Here is a 23,246-nt window from a genome sequence, read left to right as displayed (position 1 = left end):
ACAAACGTTTGCTTGAGATAATCATGATGAGGCATGGAAGTGCACAGATAACCTTAACAATACATATAAACAGTGGGGAAGAAGCGAGGCCTCCCTGGGACACACGGAACACTGTGTCTCAAAGCAGCTTTGGACACTTTTGTCTGGAGCAAAAATTATTGAACGGCTGATCTATCCCAGGAAAGGTACCTTCGAGTTCCCTGGGTTTACTCTGTCTGCTAACGCTTATCTTTCAAAATACACGCTGTCCTCTCCTCTGCGAGCATCAGCTTAGTGCGGATAAAGCTGCGCTCTTTGAAAACATCTCCATCTACCAGGATTTTCACTATATTGGACATTCTTTGGACTACCTCATCGATTTTCGATACATTCAATTTCTATTTGCAATATGTATGTCTGTGCACGTGTAATACATAAGGTATATAATACATATTTACTTATATAGATGTATGTGTGGCTATATGTCAGTGTGAGCATGTTTTAGTGTCGATATATGTGAGTGTGAGTTTGCGTGTATGTGAGGCAGGAGTTACGGGTGCATATTATACTCATGTACTCATTTTTTTCTTGGAGGATACATTTGTACCTGCATATTATAACCAAGTGCGTATTATACTTAAATTTTTACTGTATATAGAGTATACATTCTTTCTCTTATAATAGTTAACCCCTTAATGACAAAGCCCGTACATGTACAGGCTCCAAATGCATTGTTTTCAGTGGGTTTAGGGACCGTCCATTGTCCTTAAGGGGTTAAAAGAATATTGTTCAGAAACAGAGGTTTTAATGAATTTGAAATACTATACAACCCCATCTCTTGTGATTAATGGCCCTTACGATTGACAATCTACCTTCCCCATCCCCCACAAGTGTTACAAAAGCTGAATGATTATTTTTCTATTAATTTGGTGTTATTGCTTTTCCCCCCGATTTCTTAAATTATGTTTGCACAACGAGCCTTGGGTTGATTAGCATTTATAATATTGCTATCACTGCAAAATTTGAAACCGCATGAAATCAACCTTCCTTATCATATTTTTTTTTTAGAATAAAAACCCATCTACGAGCACTGAATATCTCTGAACTACATTAAAAAATCTACTATTTATAGCTGTCACCCTGATTTAATATTAATCAGTATACAACCTGCCATTTATTTTGGAAATAGAGCACCGTTCGCCAGCATCAAAAAATGTGAATTAATAAATCAAAATACTTAAATATGTAAATATATTTATTTAAGAGTAAGATGTAGTGGATTTATGGCAGAACTGAACAAGCGTTTTATCTAAACAGTTATCTTTAAAGAGAAAAGTTACATCATTGTATCTGGAAATTATATTAAGCCATTTTTTTCAACCTATATTGCTCAACATTTTTTTTCTATCCTGCAGAACTTGGGTCTCAGAGCAAGGTCCATTGATAAAGATTTGTTGTTGTTATAAATCAAAGAAGAAAATATCTGTTTGCCAAGGAAAAGCAGCAAAATATTGGCAAAAATCAAACAAGGTCCCTGTTCTGATAAATACCATAATAATAAAATAAGGTGTTTTGTATTGGTAATTAGAGAAATTATTCAACATTATGATCTAAATAGCTATAGCTTTTCAGAAGATTGGGGGAACAAAGCACGTGACCCACTTCTCAATTTGGCCCAACGTCTTCTACCTGCTGACTTTGGGTAGGGGATTAGGTTGGGATTTGGGAATCGGAGTTGGGCTATTAATTGATCAATGTGCAATTAATGCTACATTTCCCACTGGTGCATCACAACTGAACATAGGTGAATGAATTCTGAATATCTGGGGTTTCCTAAGGACCTTTATTAAAACCAACCGGTTACCACCATTTCCAAAAAGCTGCAATAGGATTCTCAACATCAGGCCATTTATTATAATAACCCTTGTTTAGTAACCTGCATTTATCTATTTACCTGAACGTAGCTTAAGTACACGGGTTCTGGAAACATGCAGACGCTGATACTGTCAACCACATAGCTTCATTTTTGAACCACATAAAAACCTTTAAACCTCTGTTCTCTGTTTTTTTACATTTTAGTTGCCATGAAAAAACAGAAACACTGAACCTCTGCTACAAACTGGTTAATTTAACGTATGCACCAGCATTTAGAGGATATTACCTGTGAAGGATTATACATTGGAACGGCTCCACCAGGTCTGCCTGTCTGATCTCCAGGGACTAACATGGGAATATTTGGTTGTCTCACCTAAAATAACAATGCATTTAGATGATTCCGTGCACATACATGAGTCCTAACCTCACAGCACCAGAACTGTACACTTACCATGTTCTCCTGTTGACCCTGAGTGTCTGGTAATACTGAACTGCTATTGTTGTTCTGCGGCTCTTCAATTTCTTTACCGCCTGCCAAGAAGTACATTATACAAAGAATCTGTGACTCTCCTTTGATATTGGGGCAGTGCTCTGTGAGCTAGCTCTTACATTGCATGAACAGGCTGCCATTATTTGAATCCTCGTGGAATTCAGAACTTCTGAAATTAAGTTCCGTCTTCCACAAAACAGCATTGACATAGAAAAAAAAGCAGGCTGATAAAGAAAAAATTATATAAAATAAAAGCCTAAATTCTGCTTTACAAGAGCTCTGTGTTTCTTCTTTTATGGGCTCAACAGTTTGTTTAGATCAATTACTGTAAGGTTTAGCAGGCTTCATCAGGCCACTTCTAGATTTTATCTTCAACAATGATGGACAAATCTCTAGCTATGTTGCTGTGTTCTTCACCGCGCTTAATCAATATTTGAGGAACCAGTAGTCTATTTTTATGGAACGTCTATCAATTAATAGATCTCTTGAGCCACACATTGCATTAAATAAATCAATGTGATGGAAAGGTCAAGTAGGTACTAATTTAGGTTCTTGGATCTATAACATGCTTGCACTAACACCGTATGTTTATAATAAATTATACACCATGTTGTATGCCAAGTTCTTGGCTTGATCTAAACCTATCAAAATTATTTTATTATTTAGTCTAAAATGTTACAACGTTGACACTGAAAAGAGGCAGGTTTTGCCAAATTTGAAAATGTGAAAAACTGTTGTTATAAAAAATATTTGTAGCCAGTGTTACCTGCGTTTTTGGAAAATGGATTGATTTGGGTATTTGCTCGAGGGTAAGCTGGTGGTGGAGATGAAGAATAAGAAAGTGTTTCAGAAGCTGCATTGGCCTGCATGGGTGGTATAGGCTCCTTCTGTTGGAAATAATATGCATGAGCCAAATACGAGAATGTATGATATATGTATCACCTTTCTATGATTGCCTCCATGTTTTGGATTTTATGCAGATTATACAAGACACCTAGTAATAGTCTAGAAAAAAAAAGACAGAAAGAAACAGAATCCAGAATGGCAGACAAGAACCATTCGGCTCATCTGACGTATTAACTCATTTTGTCTTAGATTCAGTATAATTGTATGCCTATCCCATGCATGCTTCAATTCCCTCACTGTAATAGCCTCCACCACTTCCACCACCTTATCTACCACCCTCTCCATCAATTAAAACTGCCTTATATTACATTTAAACCTCTGACCCTCCAGTTTTAAAGTATGGCCTCAAGTTTTAAAATTTTTCCTCTGAAATAAACGTCCATCCTGTATTTGGGTACTTTGTTACGTTGTTTATGCATTTCCTTTATGAACACATTTTTTCCAGTAGATTCATGTTTTAGGTTCAAGCGTTACCTGATTTGTAGTGTCTGTTGATTTTGGTGGTTCTGCGTTTCTTGCTGGCTTTGAACGGAACCATCCAAACCAACCAAAGGAAGAACCCTGAGTAGTTAAAAGAAAAAAGAAGAATTTGTGGAAAATAAATCAACACCTGTTTTGTGCTCACAGAACTACTGGCTATTCAGGACAGTTTAGGAAGGATTTGTCAGACCCTGGTTAACCCTTTGAGCAGCAAGACCATTGGATTTCACTCCTGCTATTTCACAGGGTTCCATGTCAAATTTGATTTGATACAATGAGAACATGCAAAAATGAACATCAGATATTGAACTGGCAAATAAAAAGCTAAACTATGTCCATGTGACCAGCCAACATTGAATTCGGTTTTGGCGACAAAAAAATAAAAAAAACCCAAAAAAACCTGTTCCATGGGGAGAAAAGAAAAAATAATCACAAAAAGCAATACATCTGTTGCTGGCTTTTTTAACGCTAGGTTTGCAGTTCCATGCCTTTGATTAATGATTCCCTATGAGCTCGTTCTGAATAAAAGCACCAATTCCATTTAACAGAACACATTACAGATGAACTTAAAGATTTATCCAACTTGCATCTCTCCGTTCTGTGTTGATGCTGGCTTGTATTGTAACATACACAAAGCTATTTAAAATTTAATCACAAACACTCTGCTATGTACAGAACAAAGGAAAACTCCAGGGAAATATAATCAATGTTAATTTAGCCCAAAGCAGAAGGGCAGCTAAAGAGAAAAAATGAAGACATTTGGAACACTGTTTAACTGATTTACATAAACCCATAAAATATGACATCAAACTATGACACAGGAGAAATAGGAAACAAATCTTCATATATAAGGTTTTTTTCCCCTTGCATAGTGCACATTATATCACCTTCTTTGCTTCATATGACTTGTCATCTGATGTTTCTTTCTCTGCTCCGTCTTCTTCCTCCTCTTCGTCCATGGAGACTGTAGAGGTCTCGGACACAGTCCGTACTCTCCCCGATGCAAACGGAGGCTGCAAAATATGAGGCACAGAAGTGGCAGAGATGTTTTGTATTCCCATGCAAGCAAACAACAAAAATTCCCTCTTCTGTGTCAAAGATTCCTAATGTTTCACCAGTGTGATGGCTTAATTATTAGCAAGAATAAATGTGACGGTCCTCCAATGACGGGCATAGCTAAAAACTAAAGTTTTGTCTTCTACAGTGTTTCTGGAAGACCTGCTCAACCCTTTTTGTTGACATCAGCATCTTAGCCTTTAAAACAGGCTTCTATACCTTCCATTAACATGATGTCAGTGTGCTATGTGTTGAACCAAGTTATCGTTGGTTATTTGAGTTGCCTTTTTTACCTTACCCAAAAGCACAAATAAGAACTCAAGTGGTTAAAATACCACATGGCAAGCTATCGGGGTTATCAAGATGTGGACCTCATTTATGAAATGCATAAAGTACTTGCACGTGGTCTCCTCAGGCAATGTTGCCCCAGTCTGTTTCACTCACTTTCCAAAGAATTATATATTCTGATTTATTAGCACTGATCTACTCAAAAGCCACTTTGAAGGATCTCACAGATAAAAAAAGCGGCCAATTATTCTAAGCCTGTGATTATCGTACCCATACTCAGACATGCATAATTCTTACAAACCCAGTTAACAGTTGAGGGCAAATCTGCAAAAAACCTTCCACAAGACCATTCGTTCTAAATGCCATACATCGGCATGACTGTGTACTATTACAGGATTATTATGGGATTTTAAAATGCTGGATTAGACACTCTTACATCAGCTTCTTTCATTTTTGGTAATAATGGTTATATTGTTATTTCCATTTTTAAGTGAACAATTCAGGTTGTTCTTTTGTGATTTTGTGTGAAGCATGCACCCTATTATGTAACTACAATGCCCCCTTTTATAGCTTTTGGATTCATAAATACTGGAAAAAATAATGCGTGCAGCAGTATTACATAATTTTTCTCCCAGAGATTCAGGTAATTTAATTTAACCTACATTTTACTAATCTGGCACCTTCCAAGATATCAGTTGTGTCCATGATTTGCTACACAACCTGTCACTCTTAACCGACCTCTTAGTCCACCAACTCACCTGCGGGAGGACACCAGCAGTAATAAGGCTGGTCTGCGGAGGGGGCTCTTTTACTGGGATGTCTAGAATAGATGGGAAAAAAATGAAATGACTTAAAAGCTTACATGACCAATAATGTCGTGGATGATTTATGGAAAGCAGAAGAATCTTATTGGAACCAGAAAATACTGAAGCGTAAGTCTCAAATTTCCTGCCCTGAAAAGCCACCACAAATACCATTAGACTATTTTAACAGCATCATTAATCAAATATTGTGTATTATGTATTAAATAAAAACAAATAAAGTGGAAACAGTTCAGTTTTGAATTAGACAGTCCTATTTGAAACAGCATGTATATCAATGCAACGCAGATCACAATTATCATACAGTTGGTAGCCGAGAAGAAACCATGGACTGGTCTTTTTTTTTGATCAGTAAAGGAGAAAACAGAGGAAGACTTGGGTGGCAGCTGATTATTATTGATTAGATTTTGGGTTTTTTGGCATGTTGGGCACTTTAATTTTCTAACATAAAAACCAAAACAACATTAGACTCATATAAAAATGATTCATGGTTTCGTATTTCCAGCTGAGATGAAGACAACAAAATAAATTTGGTCTACATTTTAGGATACATAAGGATTACGCATCATGGGTAGTGAGCTCTAGTAGTAGTAGTAGTAGTAGTAGCAGTAGCAGTAGTAGTAGTAGTAGTAACAGTAGTAGTAGTAGTAGTAGTAGTAGTAGTAGTAGTAGCAGTAGTAGTACAACATGTGCAACATGAAGTCCACATACCACAGCTGGAATATAAATGGTTATTAAACCTCATAATGTATAATTTCTATTAAGAGAACTAACAATATATACAGCAGAGACAAAGCATTACATTTTCCCTTTACTGCAACTTTGTTTCCTACCAAAACTCTTTTTAATTTCATGCAACAACGCATTAATCTTCAATCCTTCATGCCACTGCATTGTGGTTAATTTTCAACTTATATTCGCACTTCAGTTGCCCCCTACCGTATGTACGCAAAAGGCAATAAAAGTAAAATAACAATACATTTTTAGTCAAAAAGCACATTAAAAACTATGGGGATTTCTTTACTAAACTTGATAAACCAGTCATATGTGAACTCCTGAACATGGTAGAATTTTAGGATTTCTTTAATAACTGTGCATTTAATTAACAAAGCATGCTGCTGAATCATAGCAGAATAAGGGCGGATTAGAACAAAATCCCAGAATTCTTCCAGCTCCGGCATGAGGGATAAGTAAAGCAACCATACCCAATGAAAAGGTTTATGGGAATCATCAGTGCCTATAGGGCATGTAATGAAATGTCCGATGCTGCCTACCTATGTCCAGAAGCTTGTATAACATTTATTGGTGAGCCTGGTTATACCTGGTATGTGCGTTGGTTCCTGAGCGTTAAAGCAGGAGGTATATTCATTAACGGCTGCCAACTGCCGTGTATTGTGTTCCATGTCCTCCCTACTTGGGGTTATCATAGCTTGCATTGATTGGTTCTCCGGTGTCCACGTGGCGCAATGACCTGCTGTATCATCCATATCTTGAGTCTCCTCAACCCCACTGAATGCCTGTGCTGCATGACCTTCAGTCACAGTGATTGGTGCTAAGAGAGAGAAGAATACATTGTGTCCACTAACATTCCAGATTTAACTTATACATTCTATCCAAGAACACTTGCAATGCAATTTATGACAATTTATAAAAATGCATGTATCCTAATAATATGGTCATCAAAGAAATAATATAAACACAGTACACACTCATGCTGCAGATTACTCTGTCCTGAAAGCATAAGACATATTTGAGATCCACTTTAAAGACCATTTCTGAACTGAAGGAAGTGTCCAACTTTAAGCATTATTGTGTCCTACCACAGCTTATGCTACAGGCAGGATTTGTGGCCCATTATTAGCACTCTGACATACAGGAGGGTGGTATAACATACTGCATTGGCCTCTAGCAATTAGAGAATATTTCCCGACCTGAGAAGCTTATCAAAAGGACCCTCTGATCTTCAGGACCCACTCCCTAAGCAAAATATGTTACAGGGAAAAATGCCTCTGGCAATGTGTGTGATATAAGTAAATATACACCAGTAACCTGTGTTTGTAAATTAATATTATCAATCCCGCGGAACCTGTTAATAATACATAAAAGGTGTATGTACAGTAGCCTTACCTGTAAATCCTGATGCTTTAATTGGTTCGTTGACAGGCACAGGGGTTTGTCTGCCCACATCAGAACTAGCCTGAAGAACACACAGACACATTTCCATAAAGCTCTAAGACTCGCTTGTAAGAGAGCACACAAAGACAATGTACATCTTACAAGCTAATTGTAGTTCCTTATGTTCGGGGAGATAAGCTACTGGTTCACAGTAACACAGACGCTGACAGTAGAATTTATATCAGATTCACCCAGTTTGAAGCTGCAAAGCTGAGAAGCACTTTTTACTGTTCATTGTAACAAAAAAAAGATATTCCTTAACTTATTCTGCTCCAAATGTATGTGCAAAGCATTTAGTGGCGCATTCATTTACAATGTAATGCTAGTTTGTGGAGCCATGGAAGGGTTAATGAGCATTTTCTCTATGGCTATGAAATATACAGAGAACACTATAGGTACTCTACTGCGGCTGTGTTAATTGCAATTACTGATCTACCAGAACTAACCTTTCCAGTTGTGACAGTGACCACTGGAATTTATTAAAGGTCCTGTGGCTATGTAATATATAAAACATTATTAATGTCACTGCAGTTGCAGGATATGGGTAATGGGATCCGAACATGATTGATCATAATCGATCATTTATGCGTACGCACAAGAGCCACAATTACTGACTGGATTAAAGTAAGATGCCATTATCGGCCGTGGAGGTGCAGCTAAACCGCAGAGGATCAAAAAGCAAACAATTATTCAGAAAGCTGTATTTTCTGCTTTATGTACAAAGAACCCTATAAACTAGGACAGCAACATTAAGCTCATAGATAAATTCATTTATCAGAACAACCTACTACATATACTTTTGTCCACGATTGTTACAATCAGCGTAATTGTTTCGGATATATGTGATTTGGAAGTGAGGGATCATATGGAAGCTGTGAAGACATGTGGCCAAGGGAGGCTGAACAAGAATTATCTAATCAATTCCCTGTCCCGATCCTGTCTCTTCCAAAACCCTTACAAAGGTTACCTGAACAAATGATCTGCATTTAAAGGCAGATAGCGACTTAACAAGTAGGAAAAAAAATAATTTAATGGGGTGGGATAATCATCCATATTATCATTTAGAAAAAAAAGGAGAAAAATAGGAAAGCAAATGTCATGTAGACTGATAGAAGATAATAAGGCTAAAAACATACATTTTTTTCGCTAAAAAAATGGACTTAATAAATAGGCCTCGATGATGTACATTATGAGGCAAAATCACAATGTGTTTCAAATTGGAAACATGTGGCATAAAGGATACTAATCCTGTTTATTTCAATACAAAAAAAAACAACTAAATGACTGTTTAACCGACATTACAGATGGTCCCTGAAACGTGTGAAACCTGATTTCCCAACTGCAGTCATGACTATTCTATACTTTTAATTAAGTCTCGAGATTGTACTTTGAAAACAAAAACAGCTCAAAATGGCTTCCATTTTCACGGCGGATTGTGCGAAAGAGTTTCCACGTGCCGCATTTTAATTAATAGACAGCAATTCAATGTTTTTTTTCGTTTCCACCGGCTAAGCAAGTTATAATGTGGCCTCCGCGCCTTGAAACATAAACAACGCATGCTGTTCTTCTAGTTCAGCTCGCATACAAATCCTCTGTAAGACTTTCAATATACCTCTAGCTGTGGCTTCCTCCGCTCTAACGGCTTCACCTGCTGGTCCCTGGGCTTCCTGTCAGAAGCCCTTTTATGCTCCTGTAATTGCTTGATTTTGAAACCACAGAAAGTCTGTGATATCTTGTGCCAATTACAACCATTTCCTCTCCGTGCGTACGGACCCCTAGCCCTTGTACAGTCACAGGTTTTTATATCTGCAAAGTGCCGAGAACCAAACCACAGAGAAAAGTGAATAAAAAAAAAAAAAAGAATGAAAAACATGATGGCAAAAGGGGCATTTTTTTCTCTTTTTTTCTAAGATAAAATGTAATTTATTTTTTTCATGACTCAGGAGTTAGATTTATAAAAGACTCAAAATCGAGTCCTCCTTACTTAAAAAAAAATATATATAATCCCCCATACTTGCGAAAAAAACATGGATTTTCAAAGTGATGGGCTTGAAAATTACTACTATATTCAGCGATACTGATAATTGGAACATAATATTTATTCTCATTTGCCTGGAAGAGGATTAATTCAAAGAACACTAATCACTGTAGTATTCTATAATTCACGAAAATCAGCATTAATTTGGTTTAGCAACCCAGCCGTAAAGAGGTTCGATATGTCCCAGTTTCTGGTGCTATTTTATATAGGGCTACTGACATTCAAAAAATGAATTACCATACATTCAGGCACCAAATAGATTGATGAGGAATACAGATATCTATGATTCATTTATTAGCAGATCCATTCAAGCCTGCATAGAATAGATGGTCAGCGGCTGACTGAGTGAACTATTAAGAGTTAATGTGACAGGATGATATTTCAATAATCTGCTTTATAAAATATCTTCTTGAGTGATTACATTTATTCTATCAATATGAAAACAACTAAATACCGTATATAAAGAACTAAAAATAAGCCTGGGGATACTAAAAAAAAAACAAAAACATGAAAGAATGACTTTGTTTCTCTATCGTACTGATTTTTTGTATAAATAATTGGAATTCTTTGCCATGTCAGAAACCTTAAAAGGTTCTCAGTATATTTTTTGTATACCGATTCTGCCCAACGCATTGCCCTAGCTGCAGCCCCAGCTTGAACCCGGTATCGCCCTGTTTTGGCGCTGGCATAGAAGAAGGGGGACTATTTATTTGAAATAGATATAAGAAATAATAACGGCACTGCTGCTTCTGTAGGTCGCACTCCAATCAGGTATCTTGCTTGCACAATAACACATGACCTTTAATTTAATGGGGTTATACAGTATCGTAAACAAACTTGAATCCAAATGAATTTACCTGTAACTGCCCAAGCAAAGTCCTTAGTTGCGTCATCCATTTGGGTTCCTCTTCAGACCTGTCCAGGATGCTTGGGTCAGAAAATTTCAGACGTACTGCCAGCTGTGAATTTAAAGGGCATGTTCAAAGCACGATTAGTAACAAGAACTGATACGGCTTACTCGTGCAACAAGCAGAACCCTCTCTACCTAATGTATCAGTTTGTATTAGATTGTCAGTTCTAGTTTTGTCATACCTCTTGAATATATGTATTGTATGGCGCTATATATATATATATATATATATATATATAAATGATATAATAATAGTCTTCTTTATCTCCCTAAACCTAGTTAAGTTATAATAATAATGTATTGATATAGGACATTTTGTATCTTTTATATCACTTTTAAAACATAAAATATGTGTGAATGGGGGGACTGGATCTTCTCTAAATAATATTTTGTGAGTCTGCTCTTAGCTCAAAATGTACGAGATAATAATGTTGTGCCACTTCTCCTTAGGGACTTCTGAAAATACCACAAGGGAGAATTCTCCATCTCGCTCAGTTTTCTTTATTTTACTTTTAGGCGACTTCATTGAACTTATACAACCAATATTCTACTGAGCGGAGGTCTCAAAATTTCAAGGGTCAGTCCTCAACATTGATTAAAATTTTGGGCATGATACACTTTATTTTATTCTGTTAAATGTTATGGCACATGCATTTCAAATGTTGAGGAAGGCACTTGACCAGTTTTATGATCAGAAGACAGCATGTATAATAATATAATGTATAATAAATGCTTATTTTCTAGATACATTAAACTTGTTTCTATTGCCTTTTCTCTCCTTTTTACCCATGTACAATGTAGCATTAGACATACATTTTCATTAGAAAAATAGATTTTCATAGAGTTGTATTTATTTGTGGCTATTCCTTTATACATTTTTTTATTTTGTACATACTGTATGTATATTTTTATTTAATTAGAAGTATTTGTTTTGATTGGTTAGCACTAGGTCAATAGCAATGGCGGTTCCTTGAAACAAAGACTTATGAGTAGGAGAACCTGGATTATATCATGCTAGAATGCATATTTTTAAATTAATATTGAGCAGATTTTTTTTAAAATATGTATTGCTTAGTTGACTTCTCCCTCAATCATCACAAAGATACTAATGATACAAACCACATAAAAAACACATTAAGGACCATGTTTCACCAAGGGAACTGTATTCTTAGAACTGGACATGAAAGTATGGACATGAATGTAAAAGCTCAAGATTCTTCCTTTTGATACTGTTGCAATGACCATATTCATGCAGTTCACGTCAAATGAGGGTTTGGAGAAAATTTCTCCTAATGATTTCCGGTTTCATTGAGACTTCGCTTTAACCTCAGGTTTATGGTACTTTCGCTGACCGTTATTCATACCGCACTCGATGACAATGATTTTTTATGGCCACTTCGCAGCAATGAAGTAACTTTCCCAGTGACCTTGAACTTGTTACAGATCAACCCTACTGTATATTTGTGTATATTTGAACCTGTGGAAATGAATAACCTATTTCCTCTGTTGTTCTGAATGATCTATGACTTTGGCCATGATGATGGATGCTACTAAAAAAGTCCCTTGTGTGTTGTATCTTTTTTTACACTCCATGGATAAACAGTATGTATTATTCAAAATCTTCTACGGGTTCCACATGATTTCTACAAATATTCACTCAATGTGGTATTGATGTAGGTTCAGATCATCCAGCTAATTTTAATATAAGAAAAAGACAACATGAGTAAACATAAAATGAAGCTTTAAATGATCATTTCATTTATTGAAGGAAAACTTATATTACTCATGTGAAAAAGTAATTGCCCCTAACCCTAATAACTGGTTGTGCCACCCTTGGCAGCAACAACTGCAATCAAACTTAACTGGGTTATGAGTCTTTTACATCGCTGTGGAGAAATTTCGACCCCATTTTCTTGGCAGTAATGCTTTAATTCAGCCGCATTGAAGGGTTTCCGAGCATGATCTGCCTTTCTAAGGTCCTCCCGTAGCACCTCATTCAGATTCAACTCAGGACATCAGACTAGGCCACTCCGAAACCTTGGTTTTGTTTCTTTTAAACCATTAGAGGTGGATTTTCTTGTGTGCTCTGGATCGTTGTCCTGCTGCATAACCCAACTGCTCTTGAGCTTTAGATCACAAACTGATGGCCGGATATTCTCCTTCAGGATTTTCTAGTAGAGAGCAGAATTCATGGCTCCATCAATTATGGCAAGATGTCCAGGTCCTGAAGTAGCAAAACACCCCCAGACCATCACACTACCACCACCGGAGTTTTGGCACAATGCTCTTATTTTGTAATGCTATGTTAGCTTTACACCAGATGTAATGGGACTCATGTCTTCCAAAAAGTTCCATTTTTGAACAGTCAACAAAATATTATCGTAAAAGTCTTGGGGATCATCAAGATGTTTTTTGCTAACGTGAGACGACCCCTTGTTTTCTTTTTGGTCAACAGTGGTTTCTGCAATGGATGCCATTTTTGCATAGGCTCTTACATTTTAGTCTGGGTTCTTTTGTGACATCCCTGATGAGTCATTGATGTGCTCATAGGTAGGTTGGCCTCTCCTGGGAAGGTTCACCACTGTTCCAAATTTTCTCCATTTGTAGATAATGGTTGACCATGGTTTGTTGGAGTCCCAGTGCCTTAGAAATGGCTTTGTAACCCTTTACAGACTGATAGATGTCAACTTTTCTCATCTCTTCTCTAGATCGTGTCATTTTATGCTGCTTTTTGAGACCTTTTAGCCTTTTTCACTTTGCAAGTGATGTTTAGATTCAACAGTACTAGTCATAATCGTGACTAGGTATGTCTAGTGAAACTGAACCTAATTATCAACTCAACTTGGTTTATTGGTTAATTTAGTAACTAAGGGGGCAATTCCTTTTTCACATAGCGCTAGGTAGAGTTGGATAGCTTTTTTTCTATACACAAAATCATCATTTAAAAAGTGTTTTTAGTGCTTACTTGGGTTAATTTGGTCTTATCGTAAAACTCATTTCACGATCTCAAACATTTAAATGTGACAAATATGAAAAATAAAATAAATCGGGAAGGGGGATATACTTTTTACAGCATTGTAGATTTTTATTGGAAATCACTAGCGTACAATGATACCTTAAGTCTATTTTGTTGAACCAGTAAAGAGGGCAGCAAAAAAAAAGAGAAAAAAAAAACATGGTGTGAAGTGGATAATAAACACTAGCTTGTTCTACTCAAATAGTTAAGAGGAGTTACTGATTAAAAGCTTATCTGTAAATCAAGCTTCTTGTATTTTATATTTGACTAGTGGCTTGTCATGTTTTTTAACAATGAAGCAAATGAATGTTGCATCAAGAGACATTTCCATCAGCAACGATAGATCATTGTAAGACTCCTTAAAGTGTACGGCTTACTTGGATAGTGACCGCATTTAGAAAGTACCTTGCTGCTATGGTATTGGATTGTACCTAGCCAATGCATCTAAATGTTTATTTTAGGGGCATTTTGCTTTATTTTTCAAAAAGACTAAGAAATAACATGCCAATTAAGAGCTTTTTTCATACATTATGAATGCCTAAAGAGGGAATAATGTCCATTCTGGAATGGGCATATTCCATTTTGTGCCCCATAACATCTGAAAAAAACATGCAACAAATCTACACATGCTAAGTATTTACCAAATTAAGACACATATATTAATACACTTAGCAGTATTTTGGTCAACTGAACTAGTTTGGGAACAATTTTCATAGGAAAATATTAGGGACATTTAAAAATATATATTTTCATTATTTTAATGTAATATTCATACTAAATGTTGGACTATACATCTAAATAAAAAGCACCATCTTTCCATGTAAAAACGATATATATTTGTGTGGAAGAACAAACAATTAAAAAGGAGAATCGTGGTTAATGTAAAAATGCCCTGGATCCTTCTGTCTGCACTTTTTTCCCTCCCTTAAATACGCCCTAGCCTATCGCTGGTGGGTGGAGGGACACATTCTTATGACACCAGCCATGGGTCGGGGGCGATAAGCACAGAAATCACACAAGCACCATTTTTTTAGTTTTTATGCACGTGGTTTTTTTTTATATTGATTTACTAATATGGTTTTGAACTGAAAGTGCCATCATGGAGCCAAGGCCTTGAAGACTCTGCTTTTTGGTGGGGAGGTGGGTTGTGTCTTTTGGCCACCACCCAACCTAGACGAGTTTGACAGGTCCCCACTTCAGGGGGGGGTGTACAAGATCTATGCAACTCCTTCCATCTCTCCTTGGCCAATACAGCCCTACAAGAAGATTGGTTTCCACTATGGCCCTACGACTTGAAGCATCTGTTCAACTTTCTTCATGAAATTACAAATTACCTCAGGAATCAAACCTGCTTTAACTGGGCTGCCAAAGTTTGATCTGGGTTAGTTTTTTGTAATTCCACATCATGAAGCCAAGGCAGTAGTTATATATTTCTTCTTTCTTTGCTGCCGCATGGAAAATTGCCTTCAGGCGGCCATGTGCATGTCACCATCCAACACCCTTCCATTCTTTCTACTTTTCATACATATGAGAGGCAAAATGCAGCAATAATTAGGGATAAACAGTAATTGTACTAAAGACCAATATCCATTTTCCATTCAAGCAGCAATTTTAACCCAGACTATGGATTGAGAAAGCAGGCAGCGGAAATAAATTAAAACTACTGTGTGTCCAGATTTAGACTAGTGGAAAGGAGGCACTTACATCCTAGTAGTGATTAGACCCTTTGATGACTAATGCACTTATTTTATATACAGCCCTTTGCCCAGCACATAAAACTTAACTATTATATTTTTCCATGAGTTCATACCGAGGCTCACTGTTTTTATTTTCATCAGAACTATAGCAGAAAATATTTCCATTATAGTCAGAACCAGACAATCTTGTCTCTACAAAAGCACTGGAAGAAATCACAGGACCATTAACTTGTACAGCCTCAGTACTTTGGACTTGAAGGGAATCCTAAATGAAAAAATGGTAAAGTCTACGTTCTTTAAACATAGCCATACACAAAACATAGAACCAATATAATTCTTCATACTAACCCTAAATCTTCATACTAAGCATACTGAATATGAATAAAATAAATGCAATAAGGTTGCTAGGCCAAACAGTCCACATCTGATGCTATTCCAAAAAAAATATATCTGTTTTGTCAACAAACACAAAATACTAAAGAATCACCATTCTAAAGCAATAGTGTGTAAATATCAATGGCTTGTAATCGTTGCTTCTAATAATAATAATATGCTAGGTTAAAACATTATGTTTAAATCTAGTTTACTATAAAGCCTGATGTTCTTACTTAGTAAATTGATACAATAAAATAATGTTTGCAAGGTAGTAGACTGATGTAAATACTGTGCCTTCTGTATTAATTGGTAATAACATAAACAAGAATAAAACATTTTATAGAAAGTCTCATGAAAGATTCAATTGTGAAAGATGGTTTACACGCAGAATAGATTATTTTGTGAGCCCTGCAAATGAAGTCATGAAGTTGACAGGACCACTTTATTGCGGCATCAGTAATGCTCCTTGAAGTCAAGAAAGTCTATTACTATTAGTTACTATTATTGTTACTATTCAGGTATGTACTGGGGTGTATGTAATAACAGTTACACTTTTTCATCATCACCATCAGAGTTGTATTTACCTTTGGTGCTGCCCTAACCATGGCAGAGCCGTCTGCGGCCCCCTGCTGTTCTTCCTACTGGGTGGTGGGATAGGACATTATATCCCGGTGCTCCACTTTTAAAGGGAGTGAGGCGTGGAATGAAACTATGGAGGACTGTGCCAACACGGCACAGCCCTCCATGTGTGTATGGGCTGGTTAGACAGATCACTGTCTCCCTTTTAACTGGCCTATAGGCTTCATTACTAGGGAGCCTAATCGCCCAATAGGGCAATAAATCATGCACTCTGTTATGTGCAGAGGACCTGCCGCCTCCCTGGACCCACCGCCCTAGTCGGCCTATGCAAGAATACGCCGCTAATGACCATCATTGTTTGACAAACAGGTGTGTTGCAAAAGAAGTGTGGGTGTTACATGTGGCCATATTTAGGCAGTTTGCTGTATAGAATAAAAAAAGTACAATCGCATGTATAAAAATAATAGGTAATAATGTTTTCATACAAATATCTATTTCTTATATTTTTATTATCATGGTTTACATTGCATACAATTCCATGTGTTATTCTGAAAGCTGTCTTTTTGTCAAAAATTCAATAGTATCGAGTAATATTGAATCATAAAGCCGCTGCTCCACATACTCTAACTAAAGGCAGCATTAGAAATAGCTTTCCTGGTACTGCTAAATAGCCAAAGCCATCTCTGAAATCATTTTCAAGCAACACATTTTGCTTCATTTCAGGGAATCCTTAATTATCATGTGATGCAAAAGCAGGAACTCATAGGTTGTTGCCATAGAAACGGAAAGAGCTTCTTAATTGATGCAGTGCTTCAACATAACTATATCTGCAGGACTTAACTAGCGTGTTCAATGAACGTTTCGTCTAAGTGGAAGAGCACCTTTGTTAATGTTTGAAGCAAAATCATATTGCTGGGCAATAACACGAGCATCTATACATGCGAAAAGGGGCCTTATTTTCCAAAAACTACAGGAATTCTGGGTTTAATGCAAAAAAACGATGCAATCAGTAAAAATATTCTTTGTATGAGTACTAAGTGGACCGCCGTTTGCATTCGTTTGCATGATAGCTATAAAGTTTTAGTATGCCTGGCAAGCGAGTATTGAACTAATTGGTGTATACTATATTAATGCACAATTAGGCAGGACTGAAAGATGCCAGCCTGCCTCTAAATGGCATCCTCTTTCAGATACAACATTAATCATTATGCTTAACTCTTGACGGTATAGGAACAGAAACACAGACAGTCTGCTACATCCTGATACCTTCTGTTGGCAACAATGAAAAATATTTTAGGAAATTACTAGCTAAGCCATGAACAAGTAATGCTTATGAGTTTGCCGTATGGGTTTTAAACTTTTAAACTCCAACCTCCATCAGTATATTAGACTGTTATTGCTCATAAATTCAGAATAGTTTAGTGCCTAAATACAAGACAACTTCTCTTTGAACCAATACAGACATATACACATTGACCTTCTTAGTCTTCTTCATTGAGGTGTGGTTGGTATCTCTCTAGGCCAGGTGACCCAAAGGGGTCCACATATTTGGATAACCCTTCTACTACGATTTTTGTGTATTAATTAGTGTATCCAGCAGCGAGCCTGTCCATTGTTGGAACGTGAGAGCCAAGCTTACCTTGATTAACTGTGATATCAATGTTGCAGAACCTGAGTGCGAGAGGACAGCAGCGGCAATGCACTCGCAGTAATGGAGAGCAAGCGATGTCAGGCCATAATCCAGCAGGCGTGTGGCATATACCAGTTTGTATACCTATGGGGCATGAAAGAAGCGAGATAGAATTTAGAAAAACATATAGAATGAAACTAGTAAAATTAATATAAAACATAGCACATGGAGATCTATGTACAAAATGCAACATCTGGTTATACGAGAAATAAAGACACAAAGGTATTCAAAAAGTTTGGATTCATCACCACAAATATAATACTCACGTCTTGAGAATCACTGCTCCTAACAACATTGCCACATCGATGCTGAACTATTATCCCTTATATATGAAAATGTTCCTTGAGAGGTTGGCTTCTAAATATGTTTGCATGGCATACATTATTTTCTGCCACAAAATTAGTATTTGCCCTGTTCATCTATGTTCTAAAGAAACAATGGCTCCTGGAACCCACAAAACAGCGTAACATTATCCTCATAAAACCTTTTTTTTTTTTGTACAATGACTGACCGCTGAATTTTTAGCACTAATTACTTTTTTGAATATTCTCTATTGTAGTTTATGAAATTATGTTTTACTTGATATGTTTCAACATATTGGTCCAGAACTCTGTGTGCCTAGATCATTTACTATTACCGTCTATGTACGCACCAACAACGAGATTAGTTAAGTGCTGTAGATGAATCAATTTATCAGTGCTAAGCTCTCTAATTTCTTCCTATACTTGGGTGAACATCTGAAGAAAAACCCACCAAGTATCAAAGGATGTATACTTGATCTATATGTAAAAATCCTATTATATTGGTATATTAATTGATGTGAACAACTTTTCTTTAATGTAGACCTCTTGCATATCACAATGGCAGGAAAAAGATTAGATGCCTAAAGGCAGTGAATATAAATTAGAGAAACCTAGATAGAGCGATAAGATATATTGAAAGTTGTGTTCATAATGTATACAGGTAGCAGAGATGCCTTGGAGCCTTGTAGAAACCCCCACCGCCGTGGGACGATCAATACAGATTGTGCGGGTGCAACAGGAGACAGGGAGGTAGAGGGAAAAGGGAGGTCAGGATGAAGTAAGTCAGGGATGGCAATATTAATAATGAGGTCAGGAAGCCAAATATGGATCAAGCCTAAAAAGCAATTAATCAATATTCTCAAAGCAACCATAGTTGAAGAACAGGAACAGCAGAATAGGAGGCAGGAGCAAACCAAACTCATAAATAGATCACATACACAAAAAAAAACATACAAGAACAAGGCTAAAGACCAAAGGGTGACCAAAACGGTCATCACACAGAGGATTTTAGCAGCGAGACATGGATCAGTAATGAATCACTATCATTGTGTTCTGGGTTTTTTCCAGTTGTACAGTCATGACCTCAACGACGTATAATCATATTGCAGATGGAAGTGCATCTGGACGCTCTCATTAGGTAAAGCCATGTTCGCTGCAGTCCAGTCTGAGCGAAAAGGCCACGGCTGATTGTCTAAACAGGTGAACAGATGTTAGCAGAAGCTCATCGCAGTCACCCAGGTCATGTAAAAGTGGCTATACTGTTGCAATCTTTAAAAATGCTATATAATAATTATGAATATGATACTGAATCCTTTAACTGTTTCATGATCATGAGTGCTTTGTACCCTACAGACCAGTAATTGTTGTCATTTTTAAAAAGTTGGTTTCTTTTGTCGTGTTAAGTGTATCCGCACAAATTACATATATTGTTTACTTTTTCCAGTGCAGCTTTCATTTGAGTATATATTTATACACATGGCAATATTTACTATTATTACAATATAAAAGGTGTCTATGTCCCAGTAACGAAATAATACAAGAATAACTTATGCATATTTGTTTTACGTTCTGGAGGGCCTAAATGTATCATTACATGTTACACTATTTCAAAAAATAAATTTGTGTTGATATATTTGGTATAATGGGAGAGGTACAAAGTGTATATGGAGGCTTTTACTTATATATATCTACATATGCATCAACCTTTTTGCATTGCTCACCCTCTTTGTAGCTAGATGCTCCTTCTGATGATGGCATAATAACAACATCATTAGGATTCCTATAAATATGTATTATTATTTTATTTTTTTAGTAGTGTTTTGTAGAGGGATAAATTCTGTTTTAACCCCTTATCCATTCTGATCTTATTGTGTACAGATCATGCTGTGTGTGATCAGCAACGAGAGGTCATCAGAGTCCCCTGTATGGTCTATACAGCCAACACCGCAGGAATGGAACAAACTACCTTTTGAGCATTCAACCTTGTTGATGTTAACAGGGCTCGCTCGAGGGGAGATGCAAGATGTACTATTACATCTTATGTTTGTTCTGGATTTTTTTTAGATAGTTTTAGTATGTCCTAAGGTGGTTTAGATCAGGTAAAATGTTGGAATATAATAGGCACAGATTTTTTTGCTTTTAAAGATGTGTGCACAGTATTAAAGGTAGGTAATAAAGGTAGGTAATAAAGACCCTCTTAATACGGCTTCTTATGTGTGGCCAGGGCCGGCCCAAGGCAAAATGCCTGGGGCGAATTTTAAAATGCCGACCCCCCCCCTTATCTACCCTTCCTCTCCCTCCGTCCCTGCCGCCCCCCACCCATTATCTACCCTTCCTCTCCCTCCGTCCCTGCCGCCCCCCCCATTATCTACCCTTCCTCTCCCTCCGTCCCCCCCCCCCTTGTACTTACCTTTCAGCAGTCCTGCGGCGAGTCTCCCTGTTTAGTCTCGGTGCCGGCTTGTAATGCTGAGCACCGGAAATCTTCCGGCACTCAGCATTACAAGCCGGCACCGAGACCGAACAGGGAGACTCGCCGCAGAGGAGAGAGAGAGGGGCGCCGAGCGGGTACTGACAGCTTGGTAAGCGAAAACCACTCGGCGCCCCTTTCTCTCTTTCGCTTTTTAAACAAAAAAAAAGGGCTTGGGGCGGCAAAGTGCCGCCCCTTCAAAAGTGCCGCCTGGAGCGGTTGCCCCACTTGGCTCCATTGTCGGGCCGGCCCTGTGTATGGCACCCAATGCTTACCATGTTTTCAAATGTTCTCAACACTGATAAGGGAGAAAGGTGTTTATAGAACCTGATTACATATCAACATGTTCCATTCTTTGCAAACTCTGACTAAGGTTACCATAGAAACCATGTGGAGTCTGCTAGTTTAGATCTATTGAGAGATATTGTGATATAGTTTAAGTAAATTCAACCTAACAATGTCCATCTGCATAAATGTGGCACATGTGTTATAAAAAGTACCAGAAACTGCCTTCAATGACCATGTCTATACTTCAAGATCAGAGATATTGAAATATTGGCTTTGACGGCCACAAAGAGGCCAAATTTTGTGATATTACAGTACCTATCCAATGAAAATCATAAGAAATATTAAATCCTGCCTAGGAGCTTTGAGGTTTTGGAAAAATGTTACATTGTAAAAGTTGTCTTATGTGAAACCTCTTGTTGACTTTCAAAATCAAGGACCTTTTGGGTTTCCCCTTTGCGACAGAGATGTTTTTTCTTTATGATACATTAAAATTTGATGGCGCTATATAAAACAATAAATAATATTAACAATAGAGGTGTAACAAAGGCCAAAGTCCATTTGGTTATCTGTAATAACAATGTTTGCAATATTTGAACTATTTTTTTTAAAACCTTAATAACTACGTTACCATGAAAACAGTGGACCTGAAAAATAGTTACACAAAAACACTATCTTTACAAAATGTATGGCTGTGCTATTGTATTAAACACAGCAATGTCACTTTTTTCAGTAAATAATAGCATGTTTAATAAAAAAAAATTGCGATTATTTTGATCCAGGCGTACATACAAAAACAAATCCTTCTTGAACATGTAAGAGAAAGAGGTAATATGTCCAATCCAGCCTGTGTACATTTATAATTTTTTTCTTTTTATTATCTTTTATTTATATAGTGCCAACAATTTACGCAGCGCTTCTTACAATACATATGTTCAGGGTTTTACGACAGACTAAGACAAACCGATACATTAGGTAGAGAGGGACCTGCTGGCAAGCTGGCAGCCGCCAGTGTAATTAAAATGACGTCCCACTCGGATTAGTAATAAATGTATCAGTGCCATTTGTATAGTCTAACATTGCATGAATAAAAAACTCTTTGATCCTTGAAGAATTTCTCCTGTGCGATGAGGATCAGACATAGCCTGTATCCCAAATGCTATACAGATCCCTTAATAATAATGAATCAAAAATGGAGCTATAATTGGTTTCTGTGCAAGTGAATAGACACAATTAACATTAAATTAAGGCCGAAAAGCAGCAACTAGCATCTTCTCAAACTATAACTACAGGGAGCCACGCATATTAATACTATGCTTCAGTTTAGGAGCCCTTCCACTAGCATTTCATCTATAAATGTAACTGTTTGTTGTATGGTTGAAATATTTTAGACCCACAGTCTCATACATTATTTGTACACAAAATACAGCAATATATTTTGGGTATTGCCCTAGGCCAGCTCCCCACCCTCTCCTCCTGCGGCTGCTATCTTTACTGCTAAGGGCCTGGCTATGACGTCATATGCTATAGCACTTTTATGCGTTAGGAATCTGGTCCTAGGAATTCCGTTCTGTTTTTTAATCACTCTGAGTACAGAGATGAGAAAGCTCTGCGCATTATCTGGAGCACTCTTGCTGCATATACTTGCAGACTACCTCCACCTCTTACCTCATGGCTATGTAAGGTTGGCTTCTACCTGCTGCTCCAGATCAACAACCTCCATACCTTCACCCCTTGCTTTTTCCATTTGGCATTACATGGTGTCTTGGTAAACAAGACTTATCTATTTGGCTCATCTCTGAGTTTGGTTATGACCA

At 37.2% G+C, this 23,246-nt stretch overlaps 1 protein-coding gene across 1 annotated transcript in view; it reads right to left on the bottom strand.

The window, feature by feature from the left end:
- Positions 1–218: 218 nt before the first annotated feature.
- The window catches only part of LOC149288425 (protein transport protein Sec16B-like), a 41,598-nt gene continuing 18,570 nt past the window's right edge, over positions 219–23,246 (bottom strand). Inside the window, exons 15-25 of the mRNA XM_089491632.1 lie at positions 18,325–18,459; positions 10,966–11,067; positions 8,023–8,092; positions 7,217–7,447; positions 5,833–5,894; positions 4,618–4,743; positions 3,725–3,811; positions 3,111–3,231; positions 2,306–2,385; positions 2,141–2,227; positions 219–377 (exon numbers count right to left, since the gene is read on the bottom strand). Coding sequence (XP_089347758.1) covers positions 219–377; positions 2,141–2,227; positions 2,306–2,385; positions 3,111–3,231; positions 3,725–3,811; positions 4,618–4,743; positions 5,833–5,894; positions 7,217–7,447; positions 8,023–8,092; positions 10,966–11,067; positions 18,325–18,459 — 1,260 coding nt within the window. The remainder of the gene's footprint in view (positions 378–2,140; positions 2,228–2,305; positions 2,386–3,110; positions 3,232–3,724; positions 3,812–4,617; positions 4,744–5,832; positions 5,895–7,216; positions 7,448–8,022; positions 8,093–10,965; positions 11,068–18,324; positions 18,460–23,246) is intronic.

The sequence above is a fragment of the Sceloporus occidentalis genome, unplaced genomic scaffold, assembly GCF_023333645.1.
Source record: "Sceloporus occidentalis isolate IW3139 unplaced genomic scaffold, rSceOcc1.0.p SCAF_51, whole genome shotgun sequence".
NCBI classification, from domain to species: Eukaryota; Metazoa; Chordata; class Lepidosauria; order Squamata; family Phrynosomatidae; genus Sceloporus; species Sceloporus occidentalis.
The sequence above is the reverse complement of the archived record's forward strand: the minus strand, read 5'-3'. Positions and strand labels throughout refer to the sequence as shown.